Source organism: Calidris pugnax, unplaced genomic scaffold, assembly GCF_001431845.1.
Source record: "Calidris pugnax isolate Ruff unplaced genomic scaffold, ASM143184v1 scaffold27, whole genome shotgun sequence".
NCBI classification, from domain to species: Eukaryota; Metazoa; Chordata; class Aves; order Charadriiformes; family Scolopacidae; genus Calidris; species Calidris pugnax.
This window is the reverse complement of record NW_015090893.1, coordinates 8,109,411-8,135,900: the sequence shown is the minus strand read 5'-3', so window position 1 is coordinate 8,135,900 and position 26,490 is coordinate 8,109,411. Positions and strand designations below refer to the sequence as shown.

At 41.0% G+C, this 26,490-nt stretch overlaps 1 protein-coding gene across 2 annotated transcripts in view; it reads right to left on the bottom strand.

Annotated features, from left to right (window-relative positions):
* CPEB4 (cytoplasmic polyadenylation element binding protein 4) overlaps window positions 1-19,450 on the bottom strand; it is a 45,564-nt gene extending 26,114 nt beyond the window's left edge. For both annotated transcript variants that reach the window (XM_014947975.1, XM_014947976.1), the window contains exons 1-2: window positions 16,556-19,450; window positions 6,824-6,905 (exon numbers count right to left, since the gene is read on the bottom strand). In XM_014947975.1, coding sequence (XP_014803461.1) covers window positions 6,824-6,905; window positions 16,556-17,677 — 1,204 coding nt within the window. In that variant the 5' untranslated portion in view covers window positions 17,678-19,450. The remainder of the gene's footprint in view (window positions 1-6,823; window positions 6,906-16,555) is intronic.
* Between the last annotated feature and the right edge of the window lie 7,040 nt (window positions 19,451-26,490).

The window sequence follows — 26,490 nt, the reverse complement described above, 5'->3', positions numbered from 1 at the left end:
CAGCTCGCAGCAGATTGAAAATACAGGGAAGGTTGGGCTACAGTTAGGAAGCCGAGCCTCTAAGTAGGAGAGCACAGGTACCTGGGGGTGTGAAGCCTTCAGGCCGCCCGGGGACGGGCGCTCCACAAGCGGCAGCCCCACAGCGGGGCACAGGCGGCCATGCGGGAGAGCCCACAGAGCCAACGGCCGCGGGGGGGGTTTCACACCCCCTCCCTTCCCGAGGGCCTCCTCTAAACCAAAGATGAGCCGTGCAGAGGCGGCTGGCTTTTAAATTGGAGTCATTTCACCCACGTTCCGGCGGGCTGCCGCTTAAAAAGAATAAATTTCCCTTCACCTCTGTGTGAAATTAAAAGGAGGGTCACCCCCCTGTGGGGTATTTGGTAGCGCCAGGGGAGACTGGCTCAGGGTCGGCCCAAAACTCGTCTCCTCACGGGAAGAGATGGGGCGGGGGAGGATTTATTTTAATTTCTCACTGCATATCGGCTATGTTCAACTCCTGGTATTTTTTCTAAGTTTGAGGCGTGATTGTTGTTTTTTTTTCTCCCAAATCATGTTTCGCCTTTCTAAGCCTCATCAAGTTAAGCATCACTGTACAAGGAAGCTTTCAGTTGAAGCCAAAAACCAAATGCCAGTTTCAATGAGAAAGCTGGGAGTCTATTAGATAATAGCGAACGCATGTAAAATCATACATTATGTATGGTTGTGATTACTCCTATGTAAGGTTATAATCCAGCCTATGGTCTGATCTCAGTATTTATTAATCAAAGATTTCTGCTGGCTCCTGTTGCCCAGGTGATGCCATTTTCCTACCAGGCTGTTGGCTGTGTCTAAACAAAGGCCCTGGTAAACCCCAAAGGTTGGGATAAATCAACAAACACTTCCATTGTCAAGAGAGGGACTGAGGAAAAAAAGCATACCAGAAGACTGAAAAATTAAAATACCGAGCATTGCCCCAAAATTTGGAATATTAGCTACATTTGGAAGGAAAGGCTGCCCTTTGTCGTCAAGAGCAGTGAGAACAGTTCTGCTCCAGCCCAACTGGAAACTGGATAGAACAGGGATGGGAGCTGCCCATTTCAAATAAAATTCACACACAGTTTCCCGCGTCACAGCCCCATCAGCATGGGCTGTAGTTTATTGCTATTAAACCCTCTTCAGCAATATTTTGAGCCAGTCAAACAACTGGTTTTCCCCTTAATTAATATGCCCTCAAGTTGGCAAATCCTATTAGCCTTTCCTGGTTTACTGTATAGGAGGTGAAATCCAAGAAGATCTTGAGTAGGAAACATTCAACACAGTAAACCATCGAAGGTTCCCAAGGACAGTTACAGCAAACCTAATGGTCTACAAAAAAAAAGTCAATTGAAGCAGAAGGTGGAACAGGGATGGGAGCTGCCCATTTCAAATAAAATTCACACACAGTTTCCCGCGTCACAGCCCCATCAGCATGGGCTGTAGTTTATTGCTATTAAACCCTCTTCAGCAATATTTTGAGCCAGTCAAACAACTGGTTTTCCCCTTAATTAATATGCCCTCAAGTTGGCAAATCCTATTAGCCTTTCCTGGTTTACTGTATAGGAGGTGAAATCCAAGAAGATCTTGAGTAGGAAACATTCAACACAGTAAACCATCGAAGGTTCCCAAGGACAGTTACAGCAAACCTAATGGTCTACAAAAAAATGTCCATTGAAACAGAAGTTTTTGTGCATTTTATCCTAAATTGGATACATTAAAAAGTTGCAAATGAGTAATCCTTAGATGGGATTGCTCTAAGATAAGGCACACAAACGAGATCGGCTGCTGGTACTGCTCTCCAAAGCCTGAGGTAGGACCACCACATTCCCCTGGGAGAGCTCGCTCCAGTCCAGAGGCAGCAGAGCCATGAAGATGAGTGCAGCACCAGGACAGACGGACACATTTGCCGGAGGGTTACAGCAAACCTAATGGTCTACAAAAAAATGTCCATTGAAACAGAAGTTTTTGTGCATTTTATCCTAAATTGGATACATTAAAAAGTTGCAAATGAGTAATCCTTAGATGGGATTGCTCTAAGATAAGGCACACAAACGAGATCGGCTGCTGGTACTGCTCTCCAAAGCCTGAGGTAGGACCACCACATTCCCCTGGGAGAGCTCGCTCCAGTCCAGAGGCAGCAGAGCCATGAAGATGAGTGCAGCACCAGGACAGACGGACACATTTGCCGGAGGCCGTTAACTGTCAGAACTCAATAACTAGATCATGGAATTCTTTGCACAGACCAAGAATACGGAAAAAAGGTTTACCTTACCCACCAAGCTCAAGCATTCGTCACTGCTATGAAAATAATGCTGTTTTTTAAATTTAAGAAAAACCTCAAAATCTATTAGGCCGTTAACTGTCAGAACTCAATAACTAGACCATGGAATTCTTTGCACAGACCAAGAGTAGGGAAGAAAGGTTGACCTTAGCCACCAAGCTCAAGCATTCCTCACTGCTATGAAAATAATGATGGTTTTAAAATTTAAGAAAAACTTAAAATCTATTCTTTTACATCTTAAAATAGCTTAGATTTTGTCTTGTGCACTTATAAAGGACCACTTCCCTAAAAAGAATCATAGCCTTTGTTATTTAGCCGTTGGCAAAAAATGGGATTGATTCTCACCAGATTCTCATTAATTTTCTGGGTCATATAGGAAACCAAATGGCCCGTTCTATTCAATTAATATGAACATATTGCATAATCCACACAGCTAGAAAAGAAACAACTGGTTCAGTTTCTTATCAGATATTCAGAAAATGCTGTCAAAACTATTTTGATTCCTTTCATTGAAGAACACTTTATGAGGTTTACCTACTTTATTCACATCTTTAATAGTTTTTCAGATCACTATTAAGGGGCTGATGATTGCTTTAAGAATGCAGTTTGGTATATCAGCTTGCTCAGAGAAATCCTGAATGGTGCCAGTTCTTACCATTCTGGCTTTCCATCTCTAAAAGGCAGAGTTCCTGTTCGATTCGCTCTCCCAGTGTCTGTATGTATACTCTGACTTTTCGCTACTTCTAAAACCTTCCTTTTTGTACATAACTATATTTAGTTGTTAGAGACTATTAGCATTAGAGACTCATAGCATTCATGCAGATACTGAGCTATTCACACCCAAATTTTACAGGAGTGCTTTGCAGCGCTAGAAGCAGATGTACTGGCCTGCTTCTTTAATCCATTTCACCTTGCATAATTTCCAGGCAATAACCTTATATTCTGAACAGAACCATAGGATATTTCGTAACAAAACAGTCTGTGGTCATAAAGTATTTAAAGACATTTCAGTGTCACTTAACAAGGAAATATTTAGTCAATCTACTACTATTACAGTAATGCTCAAATTGCCATCTGGAAGACCCAGATTCAAAATCAGTCTCTGGATCCCAGGCTCAGCTCACGAAGGCCGAATACATTGTAAAGAAGATGCAATTAGTCTCCAGGGAAAGGCTTCTGCAGGCTGTCATTGGCTATGCAGCGTACAGCACGCTCATTCGTGTGGATAAAAATAACATATTGAAATGGCAGCTGCTCAGCAAAGGAAGAGGATTTGAGCAGGGATAAAAATATACTTTAAAAAGGAGGGGGGGGGGAAGAAATGGTAAAATGCCTATCAAAAAGCATTAAAAGGTAATACTGAATGTCCTGAATCACCTTAAGATTCACCTTTGAACCTGAAGCAGGAAGTACTATTTATTTCATATAGCAAGACAACCCAAGAACATAATTATTACTGTCCTGAACAAATCCAAGGCTAGCACAGCCTAATCACCTCAGTCAAGAAGTAAATAGATTCTGTTAAATTTTGAAGAATTCCTATTTATCATTTTATTACAGTATCCAAAACCTGCTGCTCTGAACGTACCATTTAAAGACAGAAATTATTTCCAAGAGACAGTGGGTTCTAAACAGTGACTGGTATGTACTATCATGTCCATACTCTTTAAGTTGTTTTGAAGCTATATTTTAACATAGTACCTCTTTCTCTTGAAGTCCATTACAGTACGAAAGGGGGTGGTGTTAGTGTTACACACTGAACTCTTGTTGAGTCAATGTTAAAGCCTCTCAAAGACTCACAAGATAGTAGCGAGACCTATTAGATCATCTAAATTATTTCCATGCCATTCTGAGGTTGCTCTCTACAGTATGTTTTATTAGTGTCTTGCCCAGGCTATTTTTAAAGTCTCAAACCCATAAGCTTTTCCTTTCTTAGAGTATCCAACTTTAGTTTAAAAGCACTCTATGCACTGATTAACCCATTTAAAATGCAAAACAAAAAACTTGTTCTGGATCTGCGTATTTAACTGCAGGTGTTTGAAATGGCAAGCAAGAAATTGACAACCATAATTTGTAATATTTTAAGATTTCTAGATCCCAAGTTTTTAAAGACTCCTTTCAATCAGTTTAAATAAAAATCAGGCAAGAAAAGTGAAAGCAGGAGACAGACAGAATCTATGATATAATCATTCACTAACTGATACAGATGGAAAAAAAAGCCCCAAAAGGCTTGTGATCACAAGCCCTTCTTCAGACTTGACTCAAAAATTTTTTCCCCACTGTATCAGTTGGTTTAACTAAAGGTTTCCTCTCCTTACAAATCCCGTCCTACTTACAGATGATCCCTGCAGCATTACCACGACACGGTAGATGCTAGTTTGAGTAAAGATCCATTCCTAAGTATGTTATAGCAACTGAGCGACTGTACGCTATGCCACAGAAGCAGCAGTCAAATTCAGTGTACTGCATATTTCACTGCAAGCAAACTTGATATTTTTGCTGAGGAAATCCTTGAAAAACGAGACTTCACAACTAAGTATTTCACATAGAATCCCTTAAATTTTTCATCTCAGTTGTGAGGATTTTTCTTTATAGTTTTGTAACTGTTAACCATGAAAAGAACTTCTAAAGAACTTAAGAAATAATTCCCAGAACAATAACTGATTGATATTACTGTGTTTCAATCCATATGATACAACGCACACAAAACTTCAGACAAACCACAGATGACTCTGCAGAGGGGATTAGCAATTAAGCTCAAGCAGGAATTAACCTGTATCAGAACTATATGTATCCTTTGCTGACACACTTATTCTGACATTCTTAAAACATGGGAAGCACTAAAAAAAATTATTTCAATTGCAAAGCATCTTTTCAAAGCATTTAAACTAAAAATGGTACTACTGTGCAGAACTACCCTTGTTTAGTCGTTGAATATAAATATGTATGAACCTGACTTTGTTAAATTCAAATTTAAAGGGAAATGTTATTTGTTCTACAGACATGTCACTTTGGGCTGTTATCTTGCCAGATTTCAGCAGCTAAAACCTGAGCTGGACCTGCCTGACAGCGGAATAGAAGGTGTCATGGCAAAGCCCAGGAGCTGCAGTCAAGGAAGGGCACCAGGTTCTTGGCACAGTAGACAATGCTGGGGGCACAGGATGTTCCCAGAGAGCATATAAAACAAATAGAAGCTATTACTGCTTGTTATTAATAAAAGCCTGGCCCCCACTATATAAGGAGGGAATGTATTTCAGTTTTTTAATTAATTTTGCATTACTTTTATCTACATCAAGCTCTCCCTGTCATTTCAATAGGAAAGTGTATTTCTTGATGTTTCTCATCACCCTGAATCCCCACAGCACTGGGGACATGAAACGTGAGCTGCATTTCAGACCATGGTGACTGCAACAAATGCAAGTTATTGCCAGTTTATCAAAGGTTGGTCTTCTGAGCAAGAACCACTATTAAAACGTCAGATTTCAGGAACACCACAAGCCTTGGTATCGAAAGAAATTTACTTTCAGAAACCACATGTTTTTTTAGTGGTCTCATGACTGGTAACAAAACTGGATGCTTAGATAGTGTGCCTATGTAAGAGTTTGACTGCTTTTACTTACACAAGTAATCATCAAACTGAAACAAATTACTCACTCTTCAGAACAAGAATAAGAAACTAGACTTCTGAATCATATACAATAAAGAGTTTCTATTCAGGTTGAGATAAAATAGGTAGACAATGCTTTGAATATTTTGTAAGTTGAGGTATTTTAAAAGAAAGATTACCTTTGAGAAAAAAAAAAAAGAAAGAGAAAGAGACAAATCCTAAGTGCAAATCAGTTCAACCCTCCTTCCCAATGGTACAAATTCTGCCACTGAAGGCAGCAGCAAAAAGAGAAGTGAAGAACTAAAAAAAATCTTGATAAAGTACTCAGTGTTCTTCTCAGAAAAAAAAAAAAAAAAAGAAAGAGAAAGAGACAAATCCTAAGTGCAAATCAGTTCAACCCTCCTTCCCAATGGTACAAATTCTGCCACTGAAGGCAGCAGCAAAAAGAGAAGTGAAGAACTAAAAAAAATCTTGATAAAGTACTCAGTGTTCTTCTCAAAATGACAGAGTTAAACCTCATTCTTCCCAAAACAGAAAGAAGTATGACTTCAGCAGGAAAATACTACTTAGCAAAAAGTTACGGCTCACTGAGCTGCACCAAGATTCCTCCAGTTGATCATTTTTACAGGCTGCACACATTGTATCTATTAAAAACAACACTGGCAACTTACACAAAAGATCAGCTTATGTTTGTGTTTCACATTGTTTTGTATAAAGACGAAACACACTCAAGTGCTGGTGTGTTGCAATGGCTTCATCTAGAGACAACCGACAGAAAGGAGGCCTGCCCAGGCTGACTGACACCCATTAGGTGCACGACGTTAACTCTGCTTTACCTAACCAAAACTGAAGTTCCTTATTCTAAGAAAGCTGGTCTTCCCAATTCTTTACTGCAGGAAATAGTCTCTTTCTAAATTTACCTTTCAGTGAATCATTTTCAGCTCTCATTATGTCAATTAACGAGTTCTCCAGTGAATGCATGTCAAAAGTCCTTGTGCGATCCTGCAAGCAAATACAAACAAAGCCAGTTTAGGCAACATACAGTGTTAAACAAGACCATCTGAAACATTAAAACTTCAGGTTTGTTATACATTACTACAGCAGAATTAAGCAAAAAGACATACACCACTAAAGTCAGTCTGATATAGGAATATTAAAATTCAGAATATTGCTAAATATGAATCTGATCTATATTTATCATAACTGATCATTTAAGAAGCCCAATTCAATATTTAGTTTATATTCCTTGCTATACAGTTAAACTTTGTTAAAAATAATTTCACAATTAGGAAGTAAAGATCATATCCTGGGAGACAGAACTGCAAAGAGAAATCACAAAATAGGTATTTCAGCCCGAAATTAAGACAATCTAAATTCCAGAAACACATTGAATTTCTTTCACCTAAACTACTATTGCAACAACAACTAATCTAATCCTGCACAGTCAGTTCAAATTCTGCATAGTTATAAAGTTTTCCATACAAGCAGTAGTGTTCCAAAGAGTCTGGTTTACTAGGCAACTAGTTCGCCCTGATTTTTAATTGCCTGACTTTACAAGTTTGGTATTCCAAGCATTACTAGAATTGAAGGAGGAGGCAAGGTGTCTCGTGTACCCTACTGTTTCATTATCTCAAGCCATTTGAAGTGTACTTACCAAATACTTCTCCTTCATTTAGGAGAGCCATCATTTAACACATGTATGGTTCAGACTCTCCCAAGCAAAAGAACAAATTACACATTGTACAAACCTGACACTACACTAGTGTAAGACAACATAACAGATCCTGGCACTGCATTCTTTTAATTAGTTAATTCAGAATAACTGAAATTATACAGAAAACTTTGAAATCTTTACAGTATCATGAAGGGTCACTAATGGAGGCAAAAAAATCACTCCAGTTCCCAAAGTTATTCATCTATCCATATTATCTATGTATTTATACATTGGACATTTGTAGAAACACCTGGATATAATTTTATACAGTTATATTAATCCACCTTGAATTTAATTTTTCTGTGTCCAAAAAGAACTCTAACATCGGTTCTAAAGATTTTATTTCATTCATGTTCTAAGGCAATCACCTCTGAACTGAGATCAAGCATGGAAAGCATCTGTTCAAATAAGAAAGCAAAATGTGAGCAATTCAAGACAGACGTTTGCTCTAAAGCGTTTCTCTACAACTATTGTTATTACAGCAGTGAATATATATTTTTTTGTCCCTAACTCTAGCTGCGAAGCTGAAATGTCTCCAAAGCACACAGATGCAGCTTTGATCATTTTTAAAACCAGCGGAGAAGTAAAAAATGGTATTGCACAAAGACTGTTGTGCATCAAGTTATAACGTCCTTTACTTCCAGTGATGAAGTGCTAAAGCCGTATTGATTGCAGAGCTGCAAAAGGCATTCTTTGTATCAGACAATCATCAGTCGTCTTGGATTTTAAACACCTAATATTATTTTAATAGCAGGAATCCACCAGCTCCTGGAGTCCTGATCCATTTCCAAGATCCTAAGTTACATTCTGACCACTAAAAAATAGTATTTTTCAATGAAATTTTCTGATATTTTTCCTCTCTTCAGAACAGTTTATTACTGACACAGAACAGGCAAAGTATTTCTACCCGGATGTGCTGCATTTCAAATAGCATTAAAAAGATCAGAGTTTGGAACCATTTGCTTTATTAGTCTAGTCCAATATCAAATTTGCTATAAAAAGCATAGTGCTGCCCTGTCTCTCCACAATATTTATTTCCTTGGTCATTTATATTACAAGGTAATTGAGGCACCTTAGACAAACTGTCACAAGCATTTTAATTTTTAAATAGCTACTGCTTCTTCCATTTTGTGTTCTCTCTGTGTAGAATGAGCCTTAACTCCAATCCATGAACAGCTACAAAATTCTTATTTCACAAAGTGCAGAAGCTCAGTAGGTCCGAGTCCTTGTTGAATCTGTGGCACTTAATATTTCAGTTGTCCGACAGACATGAAGAAAGAAACTCAGGCCGAGTAATTTCTAGTTTATTCTGCTGTGTATGTGCTGGAGTACGTGAGGCTGAAGTCTCTTGTCTAAAATGCCAGTGTTATGTTGGGTTGAGCTATAGTAACGAACAGAGGGCTTTGCTGCAATGGTAAGTTTTTAATATTGAGAACAGAGACTTTAAATACTTGAGAAAAAAAAAAAAATAATTGAACTGGTTAGCTGACAGGGACACCACATTCTCCAGGGGAAGCTTTTTGTGGTGAGAAGTTCATAGTTTTCCCCTTCTGAGTGAACCATCTCGCTGTCACTTTTTTAGCGTAAGGTCCATAAGCTTGTAATCATACTGCAAATATTTTAAAACACGATCCTGCGCATCGATACAAAAGATTCCTGGTCATATTCCTACCTGCAGCCGAGAGCAAGCACATAAACAGAAGGACTGGCTAAAAAGTGGCCCACACTCATACTCACACTCTCCAGCGGTTCCAGTAACTTTTCATAGCAATGGAGAAGACCCTCAAAATGCTGATACGTTGCTATTTTTTTCTTGCCTATCTTTCCAACAAAAGGTCTCTGTGCTTACAGCGTATCTAATCATCCTTGTCAATTCATGGTGCTGAACTGCCCCAGCCTCAACACCCTCGGGAAGATCAGTCTTATTCCTGGATTGTTTGAAACAAGTTTGCTGTTACGTGTCCCTGCTTAATTAAAAGTCAACAAGCCAAGTTAAACACAACACTGAAGAGCTGCTACTATTGTTACATTGAATTGGGATATATTCCCAAAATGAATGCAGCAGTCCCCCTCTCTGGAAATGCAGAGTAATTCAAGAACTTGGTATGTAAGTAAACCAGTACACATCTATCCCATGGAAAGATGTCAGTCACGTATGGCCTAAATAAAGACCAGCCAAACTGCCCTGCTCAGCTGGATCAGAGGTTTGCACAGTGCTTATTATAAAAGAACTCCATTAATTTAGTTGACTACTTGTCCTGATACTTAAAGGACCCACACTAATATAGAAAGTCACCATTGGTAGGTGTTTTTTTTTTAGAATTTTTATACAATTTAAAGGCCTTTTATTCTCAGACTGCTTTTAAAACAGTACCACAAATTTTGCCAGTCTTAACTTCCAAGATGGCCAGAACATTTTATCAAAAACACATTATATCTGAAATATATATATGTATCATAAAACTAACATAAAAATAAAGACTGATGACAGGTTAGTGGTAGTGGCCATATTACTGAAGAAATGTGAAACTATACATTTAATTCTATAACATCAAAAAAGCTGTAACAGTCAAGATACTGATGATTAACTGGCAACTAAATGTGAGCTGTTCTCAGATACACGTTAGTTATGAGTTATAAAGCATGTAAGCCATGCTGTACTTAGGAAAAAAATGATGTTTTCTTGCAGAGACTTCATGTAGAGAGAATTAACAACAATATGGTGGTGTTTTTAATGGATCAATTCACAAAGTTACAGTGCTTTCCATGGAGCTGGACTGCTTACTGTATACTTTTTTATTTATTTATAAAGAGAAGATATAGAGGTAATGACTACCCTGTTATAAAGCAGAGTATGTACACTTCAGTAACAAAATAAGTTAACTACAGCCTGATATTATTTACCCACGTTCATCACAAGAACTTGGCTTTACACAAGTTTGTTTAAGGCATCTAAAATTTTGGTTTATCAGAGAGCACACACATTTATCCCTGGGAAACAGAAAGACACCAGGTAGAACACAAAGCAACCACAACAAAACCAACCAACCAACTAAAAAACAACCAAAAAGAAAGTAATCAAACTGCAGTCTTAATACATGGCTATGTTTAAAAAGTCAGCCCACATTTCAAAAGACATTCATTAGACACAGTTTTGAATAAGCAGTATTGTTTTCACAATAACACAGAAGAGGTGACAGCAGCAGATCTGGCTAAGAGAGAGCTATTGAGACTGTAAATATTCTCCAACAGCAAACACAACAGTTTTGAACTACACACTGGCCAGCTCTGTCTACAGAAAAATAAAGTTATTCTGATCCTTGTACTGTCTAGAAATCATTTATAAGTATGTAGATTGCTCATAATAATGCAATCTCATTGTTAAAGCATACAGAGTAGAACTCAGGGCTTCATGTCACAACTTTGTCGTTGGAGTCACGCAGTACGGGCAAACTACTCCACCTGCGTTGACTACAGTGGCTTCCCCACTAGCACCCAAAAAGATTATTTTGTTTAGAGGATTTGTAAAAAATGAAGCCATTTCTAGAGAGGAAATCACTAAATTCTCATTCCAACTCCAATTCTGTTTTTGAAAGTCCAAAGACATTTAATTCCACAATGGAAGACCATACTTTGCACTTAAAAATTCCATACCTAAATTCTCTCACACATCAGAAAAACGTACATCTAACTTAACTACTAAAGTGCAGATTCATTATATTTAATCTGCACCCACAGCATTATCATCACCTGAACAATGAAGATTCCTGACCCTGAGAGTTTTGATCCAGTGCTTCCCAAGATGGGCCTCCCAGTGCTAAAATCCCAAACTGTACAAAAAGTAAAGCCTGGTAAGGTATAAGCGCTTGCTGGTAGGTAAGGATGTGCCTAATCTCATAATTTCTCTGAAGACCAAGGCATCAATATAATGCAAAATATGCCTTTGTGTTAAGCATTTTATTGAAGGTGATTTATAGAGTAGGTGTAGTTGTAAATCTTGCGCTTATTTTATAGATTTAAATCTTTGTCAAACCAGAATGCTTGTAAAAATTATAAAACAACTGCATTTGCTACTCTCCTTTTAGCACGGGAAGCCTGAAACATTCTGAAAAGCTGTACATATTTCCCACCATTAAAAAGCCTTGTGTCTCAGGCAAAGTAAAGTGCGTAGGGAGAGGTAACATTGTAGGTACTGAACACAAGATCCACATTTTTCTTTTAATTGCAAAACAAATTTGGACTTGACTATGCTTCTGGGTAAGCTTCTCCTCCTTCCCACCACCCTGCTAATGCTGTATTCCAGCTCCCAGTCCAGCATCCAGTGAATTAAAGGCTTTGAATAAACAGGTTTTTCCTGAAAGGATGTTGCTGTGTGCTGCCCTGATCATCTTTTATAGCTTCACCGGGGAACAATAAGAAAAAGCTGGAAAAGTTAAGTGACGCATAGCATAGGAGTTTTTTTGGGAGGGAGCACTTCTGGTTTAGTCAAACTTGAACTTTTTTTTTAAGTGTTAGAAATTACAGACCTTTATAAAAATTTCCAGTAACATGTCTGATTCTATTTTAGCCACATATTAAGTTTTTTATGTATCTTCTAGAAATTATTTTCCACAATATCTTGTGTTCTCAGTCTTTGTGCTGGGCTGCTAAGTATGCAATTTTCAAAGCAAAATGCTTAATAAGAGTACTCCTTTTAATCTTAGGAAAATACAAACATAATTCAAATAGCTTCTAACAAAAGCTCTCTTTAAAAAGAAACCCTGAGGTCAAAAACGCACAGGAGGGCCAAAGCCAAAGTATTAACGTCAGTAGTAAGTTTATAAAACAAGAACAGTGCTAACTTCCACAGTACTTAACTTGTGCATGTCATACCACATTAGAGTGCTTCTAATTCCACACATCAGTAGCTGTGGGGAGCAGCATACGAAACACTAATTACTACACAGCTGATGTACTTACAGAAAAATAGGTGAACAGACATTTAAAAATCCAACTTCACACATGTATTCTATTTTAAAATGATAGCTTGAAATTTCTTGGAATAATTGCTGCTTCTAGAATAAAAATAAAATTCTGCAAAACAAGTAGCCTCATTTTATGCAACCAGCCATCACGATTTATGAAAAGGTTCCTCAAAAACAAAGAGCAAATATTAAATAAAGAGGCATGGTAAAGAAACTTATTTGTAAAATTCCTTCAAGAGGAAAGATTGGCAATTGCATTCAAGAGGTTTTTTTTTTTTTAATTCCAGTTCCCCATGAATTTGTTTAATGCACTTATTAAATCAACCCGTTTCTATGGGCAAACAAATCATGACGTATAGCTCAGAATTAAAAAACATTCTGTAATCACGTATGTGTTTTCTCAAACATTCCATATCTGCCTGGGGGAAGAAAAAGTCTCTCTGGCACAGACCCTCAATGCATTTGGAAGGGGTTATATACCTGGAAACTAGCCACTGTGGAAGAAAGGAAAAAACATTTCGAACAAGTGGATATAATGAACTGCTCTCATGTACAAAATTCTTTGAAATGGGCAGCTCTTTTCAAGCCTAATTCCAGGAAGAAGCACAAATTATTTTTAAGCATTTTGACAGAAAGCTGAACACTACTGCTTAACTTGCTTGTGCCTTCAAAGATCAATTTTAAAAACACCGTCACGCATTTGAAGATGAGATCTGGAAACCTGGAAATGCCTATCAAAGCAAGACTTATGCATTGCATAACAGGCAGGATGTTCCACTCTCATGAGGAAGTGCAAGTACACAGCAAAAGGAAAGCCAAAACAATCTTGAGGGCGCCGCTGCTGTAAAATGCAATTACTGAGCACTCAGTGCTGCTGGGAGAAAAGTAGAGGGAATTATTTACAAAACCAATAACTTTGTAAGATGCAATAGTCACAGTCAAAGCATTTCTATTTATTAATTCTCAGGGAAGGCTCTTGTATCCGAAAAACTCTTTCTTTTTTTTTTATTTTTTATTCAGGAACCATTTTTTGGTTTGGAGACCATTTCCTTTTCAAATGAACGCACAAAGAACAATGGCTTTTCTCTATTCAAAAGATCTTTGAAGGAGGAAGCCTGCCCAGTGGCTAAAGCACAATATCAAAACTTAATTTCATTAACAGATCTGGTAACAGTCTTCTGTGACCTTGCTTCCAGTTTCATCTCTGCAACAAGAGGTTCCTACAGACATGCTGCTTCCGAAGTGTTGTGAGACAGAATTCCAAATGAAAAACACAACAAAAAGCATAATGTTTTGCATGCAGTTCAATACCAAGCAAGCAATCATCAAACTGCAGGGTTATCAAACAGATCACCGCAGTATTTTCCTTTTATCTGCGCTGTTTGGAATGCCCACTTCATCGCAAGCACGTAAGGACCATGAGCAGAACCACTTGAAGTGGGCAGTAGTTCACACTAGTGACTTATAGGGACAACATTATGCAATGTTGTCCTCTCCAAAGAGGAAACAAGCACTTACACTTGGTTACCCTAAGATTTCCACCAAAACACAGACTTCTGCATTTCACAAAGCATTAGAGTAGAGACAACCTTTGAGAAAAAAAAGTGATCCCCAAATACTCGCAATTGCTGGTTTACACCTTGCCTTCTAAGGAAAGTAATTTTCACTAGATTGCAGCAACGCTTGTTAATGATTTAAGCAGCAAAACATAAATATTAAATGAAAGGGATAGTTGTATCACATTACTCCATTATGTTCCTGCAGCAAAGACAGCTTTCAATTATTCCCTAAATAGGAATCTAAGAAGATTCCAGTAACAAAATAGCCTTGTCCAGTACATGATTGCATCATCGAGGACACTTCATATATATATGCATGAACACAAACATACAATGAGCAAAACTCCTTACTTCTGCTTTGAGTCAAGTGTACAATCAGCATAATCAAGAAGAAAAAAAAAAAGACATCAAAGGTCAAATTTTACATCATTTGTTTCCAACGATTCAAAAATTCAGTATGCTTTCAATGCACAAATGACTAAGTGACCACAGGACCTAAAAATTTTATACACACACACCCCCCTCCAAAAAAGAAAAAAGTTATAAAAAGCAGTTGTCCAAGATGGCTTCAAAATTAATCAGCATCTTTCTAGGTCTGCAGTGCCGAAGTCCTGTTTTGCTGCCCTGCCCTTTTCTTCGCAGAAGTGATAGGAACAGACTGGAAAGTACTTCACTCCAACACTTTCCTTTTCTTGGCATGAAGAAGTGTCAGACTTGGTCTTGACATGTACAGCTTCATCTTAGTGTTTATGTAAACAGATAACAACATGCTACACAAAAATTATTTCTTTACCCTGATCTAAATACGTGTGTCTGATATTTTATGTTTGGAACACAACCCAGAAGTCAAGGCTGACTTTGCCAATTTCCTGAAATCTCCTTGATGTCAAAACCCAGCACATTTCTATCGCTGCCTATACATTTGGGCCTTATACACAGCAGCAAGGACACACTTGATCTCATTCTGTCACTCTCAACATCAGCTACGTGTCAGGGTACAGAATGAATTAAACCGTGAGCCAAGTCTCGCTGCAGCGAGGCTGAAAAAAGACTGACTCCAGCTGTGTCCTTTTTTCTAATGGTGTCAGTGTATAAATTTGGTATGCTGGACACAGGTTCATTATATTAATTACAAACCCTGACATTAAAATCAATTATTACTACGCATTCTAAATTTACAAGGGCTCTCTACCTGATATTGAACCAGCCAGTAGCTCTGCAGCAGAAAAAAAGGTCTCTAATGGAAAGTTATTGCCAGCAGCTGCTCTGTTGTCAGAAGCTGCGCAGGCAGCCCCTGCAAACCAAACAGAAACTCAATAGTTGACGAAGAAGAACTGCTCCCGAGTCCAAATCCACAAAGTCATAATTAAATATATTTACACCCTCTTTGGGGTGGTTTATAACATGATACATATTACACAGTTTTTATCTACCGATCTTGCAAATTATTTTAAAGTAGGTCGCCCTGGTTCTTACAGCATGGCTAGGAATACTGCAATCGTTTTGAAATTTTTGCTTTTGCACTTATTTGAAGATCTTGAAAAACAGCCCACTAAATGTAAAAGAACTCTTTGGGTTTTGGATTCACCCTAAAGGACTTTACAAAAAGGCACACACACACAAAAGCTCAGTTTAACCAGCAGTGAGATGAAGAGTACTTCTGTTTTAATTTTTTTTACTGCAAATTAAGTTCAATATTATACAGTTCTTTTCAAATTCATAAAAAGTCAGCCTAGAAGGAGAGGCTGAACTGCCAGACAACCTGTCTCCAGCCAGGATAAGGCCACATTAAAATATAGGAGACATCAACTGAAACTCGTCCATGTCTATTTTTGGTGATGGCCTGTAACCAAAATTTTCTGCCCATGACTGAGGAAAGCAAATTACATTGGTTAGCATCATGTAAAAAATTCAAAGTTTCCCAAAAAATGCTACAAAATTTATGTTGCACAACAAGTCCATACTGTAAAACAAAATACAATCACTTCATACTTTTTCTCAGATGTGGTACATGCTCATATACTTCAGAAGGCCTCAGATCTTTCATACTTCGTCAGGCAGCTTTTTTTTTTCCTTACTCCTTTGTGTAGCCCTACTTGCTACTTAAAACTAAATTTGTTCATCGGCTATTTCTGAATGTCTGTAAGCATCAAGCTGAAGGAAACTGGCCACTACAGGTGTCTGGTGGGCAACAGATATTTACATGATTACCACTATTCAAAAAAACCCCATGATTCACAGATTGCAGCATAAATCACACTATAACATTTTAAGTTAGCCATATATTATTATTTTTCAGTTGCAAGCACAGAAGTCATACAATCAGACGGTACCGTTCAAACCCCCAAGCCTTTCTAGGGCATTTTAATACACTTAGGTGTTATTTTTGTTATGGTTATAACAGAGTATGCTCACCTGAAAAGGAAAAATGTTGTCAGCTCTATTCAAACTGTCTTCCATCCACGATTTTGGAGCAAAGGCTGAGCTGGGTCGAGCATATTTCTGCAACTGGATATGATTACTTGCAAAATTCTTCTTTAAGGGCGAGATGGAGTTCAGGGGTGTTATCCCTCCGTTCAGTCCTCTGCGGTGGTCTCGACCTTGGGACCCACCCCACCCACCGTATCCACCGCCACCAGGGCTCCATGAAGATGGTGTAGGCGATGGACTTTGGTAGCTGCTCCATGGAGAAGGTGGCTTGTTAAGATTATTAGCCAAATGAGGCAATTGATTAAAAGCAGCATTTCTATGTGTGAATGGAGGTGGATGAGGACTTGCAGGAGACCTCCTCTGTTGCTGATGCTGATTGTGATGGTGCTGAAAATGGGGGTGATGAGGGTGGTGTTGAGAGAGGGGTCCAATTTGGGGGGAAAAGCTACCACCAAAGCCAGGGCTGACGTGATGTGGAAAATTCTGAAACAGCAGAGCACCATTATTAGCTGAGGCAGTAGGGACCCCTCCCTGGTGAAAAAAACTTGCATCTTCATTGATTATTGTCGAAGAAGAAGGAGCTATAGCTGCAGACCAGTTACTAAAACCGGTCAGAGAAGATGCAGTGGATGTCAAGGGCTGCGTCGAAGTACCTAGCCCCGAAGCCTCTTGATAATCAAATCCTGTTAACACCGGCGATTCTATTCTTATTTTCTCCTTTCCATTGCCGTTCTCTGAAGAATTATCGCCCTGGTTTTCTTCAGTTTTAGCTTTCTCAGGTTCAGAGAGCATGCCTGCTTCCTGACTTTGACCAGGGGAAAGCTGCTGTTTTTCTAGGGACTCTTGCTTTTCCTGTTGCTGAGTTTTAGATTTTTCTGACCCCAGAATCTCATCCTGAATATTATGGGCAGCTGGAGCAGGAAAGAGCCAAGCTGACCCAGCACTACTGCCATTGGCAGCTGTGTTATTATTTATAAAAGCAGCAGGGCTGGGGGTTGCATTTTGATGATGGTGTGGAGGCTGCAGATGTGGATGAAATCTGACTGGAAAAGCTGACTTATTTCCAGTGTTGTTTTGCACTAACACTCCAAACCCGTAATCCCCCATTTATTATATTTAGGGTTTGAATCCTCCCGTAAGAACAAGTTGATGTTTAGTGTTTACCTCGTCCTCTTCTGAGGCGAGATTAGTAAGAATCCTGTTTTTAGCTAGATATTCCAGTTTCTCCCTCCACACTTTTTATTTCAAATTTGGATAAAGATACTTGTTTTTTTGCAAAAGATAGATCTCTTCAGCTATTTAAATGTGTCAATTTGTGTCCGTTTCCTTCCTTTGGCCAGGAGGAAGGGAAAAAAATAAATCTTTGGTTCACAAAATAAGAGGTTTCCTTTTTCTAAAGGAAATGCACAGCAATGAGAGAAAAAGCTTCTGGGGAATAAGGATAAAGAGATTCTAACTATCCTGTTTTTTTCCTCCTCAGCAGCCTTGACTCGCCCATAAATGAGTTAAGAGGGAGGAAAAAAAAAAATATATATACAATGACGTCTGGTCCCCTGACCCCTTGGCAGCAAAAAATAGATTTAAATCTGGAATAATTTAATACATCTCTATAATCTAATATATATTTGTGTCCTGTTCAAAAAGAGTCTTTGCTGTGGGTAAAAGAAAAATTTACCTCAGGATCTCAGCATTCAGAAGGGTGAAAAGGGGGAGTGAGTTACAGAAGAGGCTTTTTCCCGTGCTGCTGGGTTTAACCTATTATATTTAGTAATAATACACGCTCTGTGTGTGTATGTGTGGTTGTTTAAAGGGGTAAGATCTTATCTCAGGAAATTAGTATTCTCTGTGTGTTGGGTGGGGAGTGAGTTGTGCAGGAGAAGGGTGGATTCTTGATGCTGCTCCTTTCGGGCTGGGTTTCTGAGCTCGCCAGACTCGCTTCTTATTTATGATCCAATATGTGCGTGTCCTTCATATGAGTCCCGGCTATCCGGAGAGGAAGATTTTCATCTCAGAAATCAGCATTCAGCGTTGGGGAAAAGGGAAGGGAGGGGAGTTGTGCAGGAGGAAGGGGAAGGAGGTTGGTTTTTTGTTGGTTGTTTTTTTTCTCCTTGCTCTCACGGCTGCTGGGAGGGTGGTTTCTGGTGCGGGGCTCGCCTCCTTCCACCGAGATACGCGGGTTCCCCGCGGAGCCTGGCTGCGGGGCCGGCTGGATGTGCGGGGACGCCTTATTCCTCCTCAGGGGCTCGGCATCCAGCGGGGCGGGCTGGGCTGGCCAGGCCCCGGCTCTCTCTGGGGTGCCCCCCGCGGTGTCCCCCCCCTCCCTCGCAAGAGTCCTGCTGTCGGGGGAAGGCAGGAGGGAGATATTTATTATTATTTTTTTTTTTTACCTCAAGAGAGGAGCAGCCTCCGGCAGGGAGGGGAAGGTGCAGGCGGCGGCGGGGGGCCGGGCTCCTCTCTCCCCCATGGAAGGTGTTTAACCGGTTCTCCCAAATCGCCCGGAGATTACGGGACGGGGTCTCGGCCGCTGGACGCCGCGGAGGGGGGGGCCCGGCGGACTAACCGGGGCGTGAAGTCCGGCGGCGGCTCCTCGGAGCAGTCCTTCCCCTGCTGTGCGTCTTCTGGGCTCCAGCCGGGCTTCCTTCCCCCTCATGTAAACCGGCCGGGCGCCGGGAGGGTCGCCGCGGGGGAGACGCTGCTGCCGGGAGGTGGGGAGAGACAGGGTAGAGCTGCCGCGACACCGGCTCCGGGGAGTCGGGAGGCGCTTCGGTAGCCGGCGAGCCTGGCCGCGACGAAGCCTCCGCTGCTGCCGCCGCCTTGTTTTGCTTCTTTTTCTTTTTTTTCCTGTCTCCTTCCCCTCCCCCCACCCCCCCAGCGGCCGCCGCTTCCTGCCTCGGTGCCGCAGCGTGTCCCTCCCTCCTTCTTCTCCTCCTCCTCCTCCCCGCCCGGCCGCTGCCGAGCCCCGTCTCCTCCGGACCGAGCTGCCGCACGAAATGACAACCAGCTGGCGGAGGCAGCGCGCCACTTCCGGTTCGGCGGAGGGCGCGCCCCCCGCCCCGCCCCTCCTCCCGCCCTGAGGCACCGCCCCGCTCCGCCATTTTTGGTAGGGGCAGGGAACACCCCCCGCCTGGGGAAGGTGGCCAGCTTTGTTGTGGGCACGTCGCCCCGCAAGCTTGGTAGCCATCCTAAGTAAGGGCAAAAGGTCAGACGGATGGGCCGGCGGGGCGACCATCTTGGGCTGAGGAGCGCGGTTCCCGCCGCCAGCCGCCATCTTTGTGCAGGGCAGGTCGTCCTCCTCCACGGAGGGATGGCAGCGGGGCCGAGCTCTGACAGGCCAGGCTGGCTGGGGGCACCCCAGGCCGGTGGATGTTGACAGGCCTCCCCTCCTGTAATGTCGTGGTTAATACCTAAAGGTCAAATCCCACCCAAAACTCCTGTTTGTAACACCCTTAGGTGGCCAAGGTCTGAGTTGAACCCAAACTGCCCTGGCCGGGGCCACCTTCAAGCCATCTCGCTTGTGGAACGGAAAGTCAGCAAAATAATGTAGCAAAATGCTCAGAGGGCAACTGGTGTGGAGAAAATACCACAGCAACTGACTTCTGCTTGCTTTTTATCTCTTGAAACGTGGAAATGGGACGCAATGAGAGAGGGCCATAATTAAAAACGTATGAGAAACTTGGGGAGTTTTCCAAGATGGTCATTCTGAAAGTCTTTTGAAACTCGCTCAGGTATTTTAAAGGCTTTCCCAAATACCTTGTGTTACGTTGGTTTTTAAAAAAGGCAAAAAGCTAATAAGTGAAAGATACAAACAGATAGACACAGCTGAGTGAGCTGCAGGGCCCAGGCTGGGCTCTTCCCCACCCAGCGCCAGGGGAATCGCTTCCTGTCCCGAGGGTGCGAGAGGGATTCTTCTGGTTTTCAGCTGTATTTGTCGATGAAGCGACAATGTTTGAGCAGTGACAGCCAGCAAGCCTCGTCTTTCGGGATGATGGATGAGGCCATTACAACTTTTTAAGCACTATTTATAGAGGTGTTTATGGGGAGGGGGATTATAGAGACGTCCGTCCCGAAGTGCAGCTCTTGGAGCTGGAGTGGTGGAGGGATGAGAGGAGTTCTGTTGCGCTATTCCGATATCTTGAACTTTGTTGTAGCTCGTGGAGTGCCTCCTGGACCACCCTACCTTCGCCTCAGCCTGGTGGAAAGCTGGCTGGAGCGTGTGGTACCAGAGGATGGGATTGCCCCAGTGAGAAATTCTGTCCCAGTAACCAACACAAAGGCCCTCCTTTCTAATTTATTTTAGGAAATCCTGGATTGAAAGTGAATGCGTATTGTAGCAAGTTGTACAACATCAAATATTAATTCAGCATATATTTTATAGAGCTAGTGATTATTACTTCATCACGCATGGCATATCTGTATAAAAGCAATGGCCTTGGTTGTCCCCAGCTGCCAGGCAATGCAGAGTGAAATTCCAGTTTTACTTCTACTGTGGCTACAAGAGGGCTCACACCACACATGGCACACCTGATTGGATTTTTGTATATACAGTTACGTGGTCTATGGGTCCAAACCATGAGTCCAGAACTGACGTGCGCTTTAAAGTGTATTCTCGCACAGGAATGTGGATGGGTCAAGAGCAAACATCATAACTTTTGACTACTACAGATCTAGTTTGTAAAATTCCAGTTTATTACTGGGGTGGGTGCCCTTTTTGCACATCTACAAATTAAAACATGCAAATAAAATATAGTTCAAAATTAAACATTAAAAAAAATAGTGAAATCAAAAATAGCTATATGTAGATACACCACTTGAAAACTCAAGTGGAAAAGGAAGCATGCAGAAACATTTCCTGAGTATTTTTCCTTTAGTGCCATGTCCACTACTACTTCCTCCAACACTCTTTCCAGCCTACTCAGTCACCTGATCGTAAGTTTGGATGATACAGATATTTTTACCAAACCCAGTATTTCTCAACAATTTTAATAAACTATTTGCAATCCTATATGCTTGTTTCCATGTGTGAAAATGGAACTTGTTTACATATGGTGAAAACATCATTGTTTGTGAACATGTAATTACTGGGTTGTAATTTCCCTTTTTGTTTACTGTTTGCAACCTATGTGAGCCCATCTGATATTAAGTGTTATTTTCCTCCGTATTTTTCTAGTCATACTGTTATTATCATCATCATCATCAGATCCAGGGCTAACAAGCACTTCTGTCAAGCAGCTCTGAACTTGGCTCCAGCAGCAGATTGCTATTACATGAATAGTTTGAGAAAGACTGAGTAGATGGCCGTAATTTAATTTCGGGCACACCCTTGCAATGCGTTAGGGTAGATGCAGATCAACTGGAGTGATAGGAGCAGAACTTCCAAAATCTGACTTCAGTCACTTTGCCTGACAAACACGGTTTGCTGAAACCATGGGAGGGTTCTTAATGTCTGACATTTTGATGGTATCAGCTGCCCAGCAGGATTTGTGTCATTTTATGAGGAAAAATGCCTGAACAATGTACGGGAATTGCAGTCACTACATTTAGTTGCAAAGGAGAATAAATCACTAAAGAGCGTGAGTAGTGTCTATAAATAATCGCATTTAACAGCCTGCGAGGAAGTTGTCCCTTCGATGGCTGGATGACGTAAAGAGTCTCAAATAACGTGTCTGAGCTTTATTTGGAATGCATGAAGACCAACAGGATATTTATTTTTTTTTTAAGTGTCAAAGACTTGAATTGTAGAAGCTAATCGATGAAGACCAACAGGATATTTATTTTTTTTTAAGTGTCAAAGAGTTGCATTGCAGAAGCTAATCATGAAACCAGCTACATGATTAGCTTAAAAATTTGTCAAACATTTTAAAATTCATTACTTTTAATAGGAATAGAATTCCATTTGCCACCTTCTTTTCCAGGAGAGAATCTTCCTTTCCCAGCTGTCTAACACTGCAAAACAAGCTGGTTTCCATGGAGTGATGAAGATACTATTGTTGTTGCTTTTCGTTACAGACAAATTAAAATAGTGACAAGCATTCCAAACAACTTTCATATTGCTAATTCAGCACAAAGCTAAGGGTATAAGGAAGATTTTTTAAAATCCCTCAAGCCATAAACTCAAATCTTTGTACAGTCAAAACAACCCTTTACCGTGTAAGAAGTGACACACTGATTTTTCCCGTAGCTTATACCATGACATAACTTTTGGATCAACTTGAAACATAAGATCCAAATAATAAAAAAAAACCCCACACCCCTGGGCATCTAAATAATGTGAAACTAATTTAGTAATTTAATCCTAAATTTCCCTTTACCTCAGCAATAAATATCCAATAAGATTTTCAAGAAAATAGGGAAAGGAAAGAGTTTTCCCAGTAGGGCTTGTTCACGTATAGCGATGAGACAGAGTGTCCAGATTTGCTGCCACATCCACCTCCAGCTCAGTCGTGATGTATCTAACACCTTCCACCTGAAAGAGGTTTCCGACTGAATTGCACTTGAAGTGCTTTTAGTCATTACGGTACCTTACACTAATCACTATAAGCACCTGATGGATTCGTTTCTGGAAGCAATTTAACTCTTCTGCCTACCTTAGAGGAGAGGGTCCCCCCGGCCACCCCGGCTGACATCGCTGGGCAGCTTTAGCTGATGACTGCCAGTGGCACTGTGCACTGAGCAGCCTCCCCCCAGAATCAGCCTCCAGGATCGCAAACCCCTTGACAACCTCTTCACCGGGAGACTAAATCACAAGTGGGAACATATTGCTCTCCTCCGAGGATTAGATTTTTCAGCCTGCTTTTATTCTGACAGTAACACGTCACCCAGTAAGTGCTCAGCTGTGACTCGGGTCACAGGCAAAACCCAGGATGGCTGAACTGGTGTAGAAAAATCTGTTTGCTCACTTTTACTCAGTCAGAAACAATCTTGAGATCTGTGGTTTTCCTGGGTTTGGTGGAGCACCCCTCCAACCCTTCAGCGTTACACACCCAATGAAACACAGAAAAGGGGAAAATCTTCAAGGCAAAACAGAACAATTTTGTCAGGTGGCCCATGTAGCCTTGGTAAGGTAGTATGACCCATAAGATGTGGAATCATTAACAATAATTTAATAGAATTAGCTCACAGATAAACTAAACCTGGAAAAAATGGAATCCCCAAGAAGAAGCCTCTCCAGCTCAATCACCCCCCTCACCCCGGGAGACTCCAGGAGAGCAGATGTGGGGTTTGTGATATACCCCGGGTGTTATCAAATCAAGGTCCTATTGAACTAAGGAGTGAAATGACTTACAGAGCTCAGAAGGAACTCCTTACGGAAAACGCCTTGCCAGCAACCCTCTTTTTTTAAAATCAAAGGCCTGTCAGCTCTCATGCATCTGCTGATTGCAGCTGTCACGGTGTCATCTGGAAAGAAAGGTGAACCCTCGGTGACTCAACACACGAACTTCAAACGTTCACACTGCACACTCTGCCGATTACAGAAACCTCAGACTGATGCACCTATTTAACACTCTCAGTGGGGAAACTGAGAATTTGAGTCTCACTGCCGTACAATTAAAGTCATTTTCTGCCTTCAAATAAAAAGGAGCAGAAAGAGGATAAGGATCTCTTTTCTAGGAGCACAATTATCAACTGTATCATATGTACCAGAAACTGTAACAAGGCCTGATATTTTCTTGAATGTCAAAAGCCCTATCAGGATGTCCAGATCTCCAGTTTTATATTAATAATGGTTGTTTTATCTTGTCCATACAGCAGTCTACAACATATGAGCACAATTTAGTAAATAAAATTAAAAGTCAAAATTAAAACTGTACTTACAGCACAAGAACTTTAGGAAGGGTACACTGGGCTATACTAAAATCCAAAGGGATCATTTATGGGATTATTGGTCACTCAGGTGTTCTTCCACATTATTTTAGGTCTAACATATCACATAAGATGCAGGACTTGCTCACGTTCAACAGTAATAAAGGCAACCAACAGACCTGAAAAGCTGCATCAACATTTTATCCTAAACAACTGCGCCAGGAAGGCTGAGCTAAAAACTGGAGGCAAGCTGTCAGTAGCTAATATTATCCTACACATAGAGAATTTTTTTTTAATTTCAGAACAATTCTTAAAGACTGCAGAAAATGTTCTCTAGGCCACAGAGAAAATCCAACAATTCACTTTTTGCTGATGCAGCTGCAACTCCTGTTTGCTAGATCATATCTCAGCTTGGTCATTGCAATATCAAAGTATGATTTTATAAACCCGGTAAACCATTTAACTCTTGTGTAAAACACATTATACATGCTAATGGCTTCATTTGGCTAAGCTGCCTTCGTCATTTTTTGCAACTGGATGAAGGTACTATATATTGATATACTCTCATACGTTAAGCAACCCCTTAATGGAATACATTGCCTTGGAGTCTTTAGTCTTTATGAAAAAATCCTTATCACTGCCCAAAGAACTATTTTGTGTGCAGTAATTATGTAATATTAATGAACAATATTACGTACAACTGTATTTTCCAGCCCTGTTCTTTGTATGGAATGTACTTTAGAATGACTTGACACTGCAAAAATGCCTCTAGCTTCCACGGCTCCTGTAAAATACAATAAATACATAAATAATTTAGAAGAGGAAATAGGTGTTGTGAAGGCGGTGGTGTTCTTACCACAGGACTTCAAAATCTGGCGATGTGGCCTTTGGAAATTCTTTTTTAATTTAAGGATACTGCTCCCTCAAGCTGGACGAAAAATTCCACACAGATACAGGGCTTTAAAATGGAAATTTGAAAGCTAATTTTATTTCTGAAATTGCAGAAGGAAAAAAGTACACGAGGGATATTCCTTTGCCCACTGCCTTTTATTTCTGAAATTGCAGAAGGAAAAAAGCCCACTGCAGGCTTTCACAGAGCACCTCGCCTCTCCCTCTGCTGAGATGGGATTTCTGAAGCTGAAAGTTCCTAAATTTTGATCACAGCTGCACCACAGCACTGCATCCAGGGGGAAGCAAGAGGGAGATCCTGCTCTGGCGCCTGCGCTGTGTGCTCAGGGCTCCCCAAAACCTTTTCAGGATGGGCACGTCTGCCCCAAAGGCGGTTACCCTGCAGGCACAGCCTCGGGCACAGGCAGGCTGCCCCCTCCCAAATATCTGGGAGGCTGAGCCAGGACAGCCTGTCCACGGGCACCCACCGTGTCCAAGAGGCATCTGGAAGGCAGTTGTTGTTTTATTTCTGAAATTGCAGAAGGAAAAAAGTACACGAGGGATATTCCTTTGCCCACTGCCGGCTTTCACAGAGCACCTCGCCTCTCCCTCTGCCGAGATGGGATTTCTGAAGCTGAAAGTTCCTAAAATTTGATCACAGCTGCACCACAGCACTGCATCCAGGGGGGAAGCAAGAGGGAGATCCTGCTCTGGCGCCTGCGCTGTGTGCTCAGGGCTCCCCAGAACCCTTTCAGGATGGGCACGTCTGCCCCAAAGGCGGTTACCCTGCAGGCACAGCCTCGGGCACAGGCGGGCTGCCCCCTCCCAAATATCTGGGAGGCTGAGCCAGGACAGCCTGTCCACGGGCACCCACCGTGTCCAAGAGGCATCTGGAAGGCAGTTGTTGCTCAGTACATTTAGTGGGAAAGGAGCTGTTTGTACTATGGAGACTCAGCTTCTCAATCTCTCTGTTTTTCTGTTGTTGGGTTGGTTTTCTTTGTTGAGTTGTTGACTTTTCCCACTTCTAAAATAAAATAACTGGTTATTTAATTCCTATTAATAAAGGAGGAATGCATCAGGGCTCTTGAAGGGCCAATTAGTCAGGGCTTACAAAGTGCACTGGTGCTAAGTATAATTTTTACTGCAACTCGGTGACACCTTCATTTCTCAAAATAAGATTTCATAGCCTATTCATTTACAAAGTGGGCTAGTGCCTTTGGGTATTTGGGAAG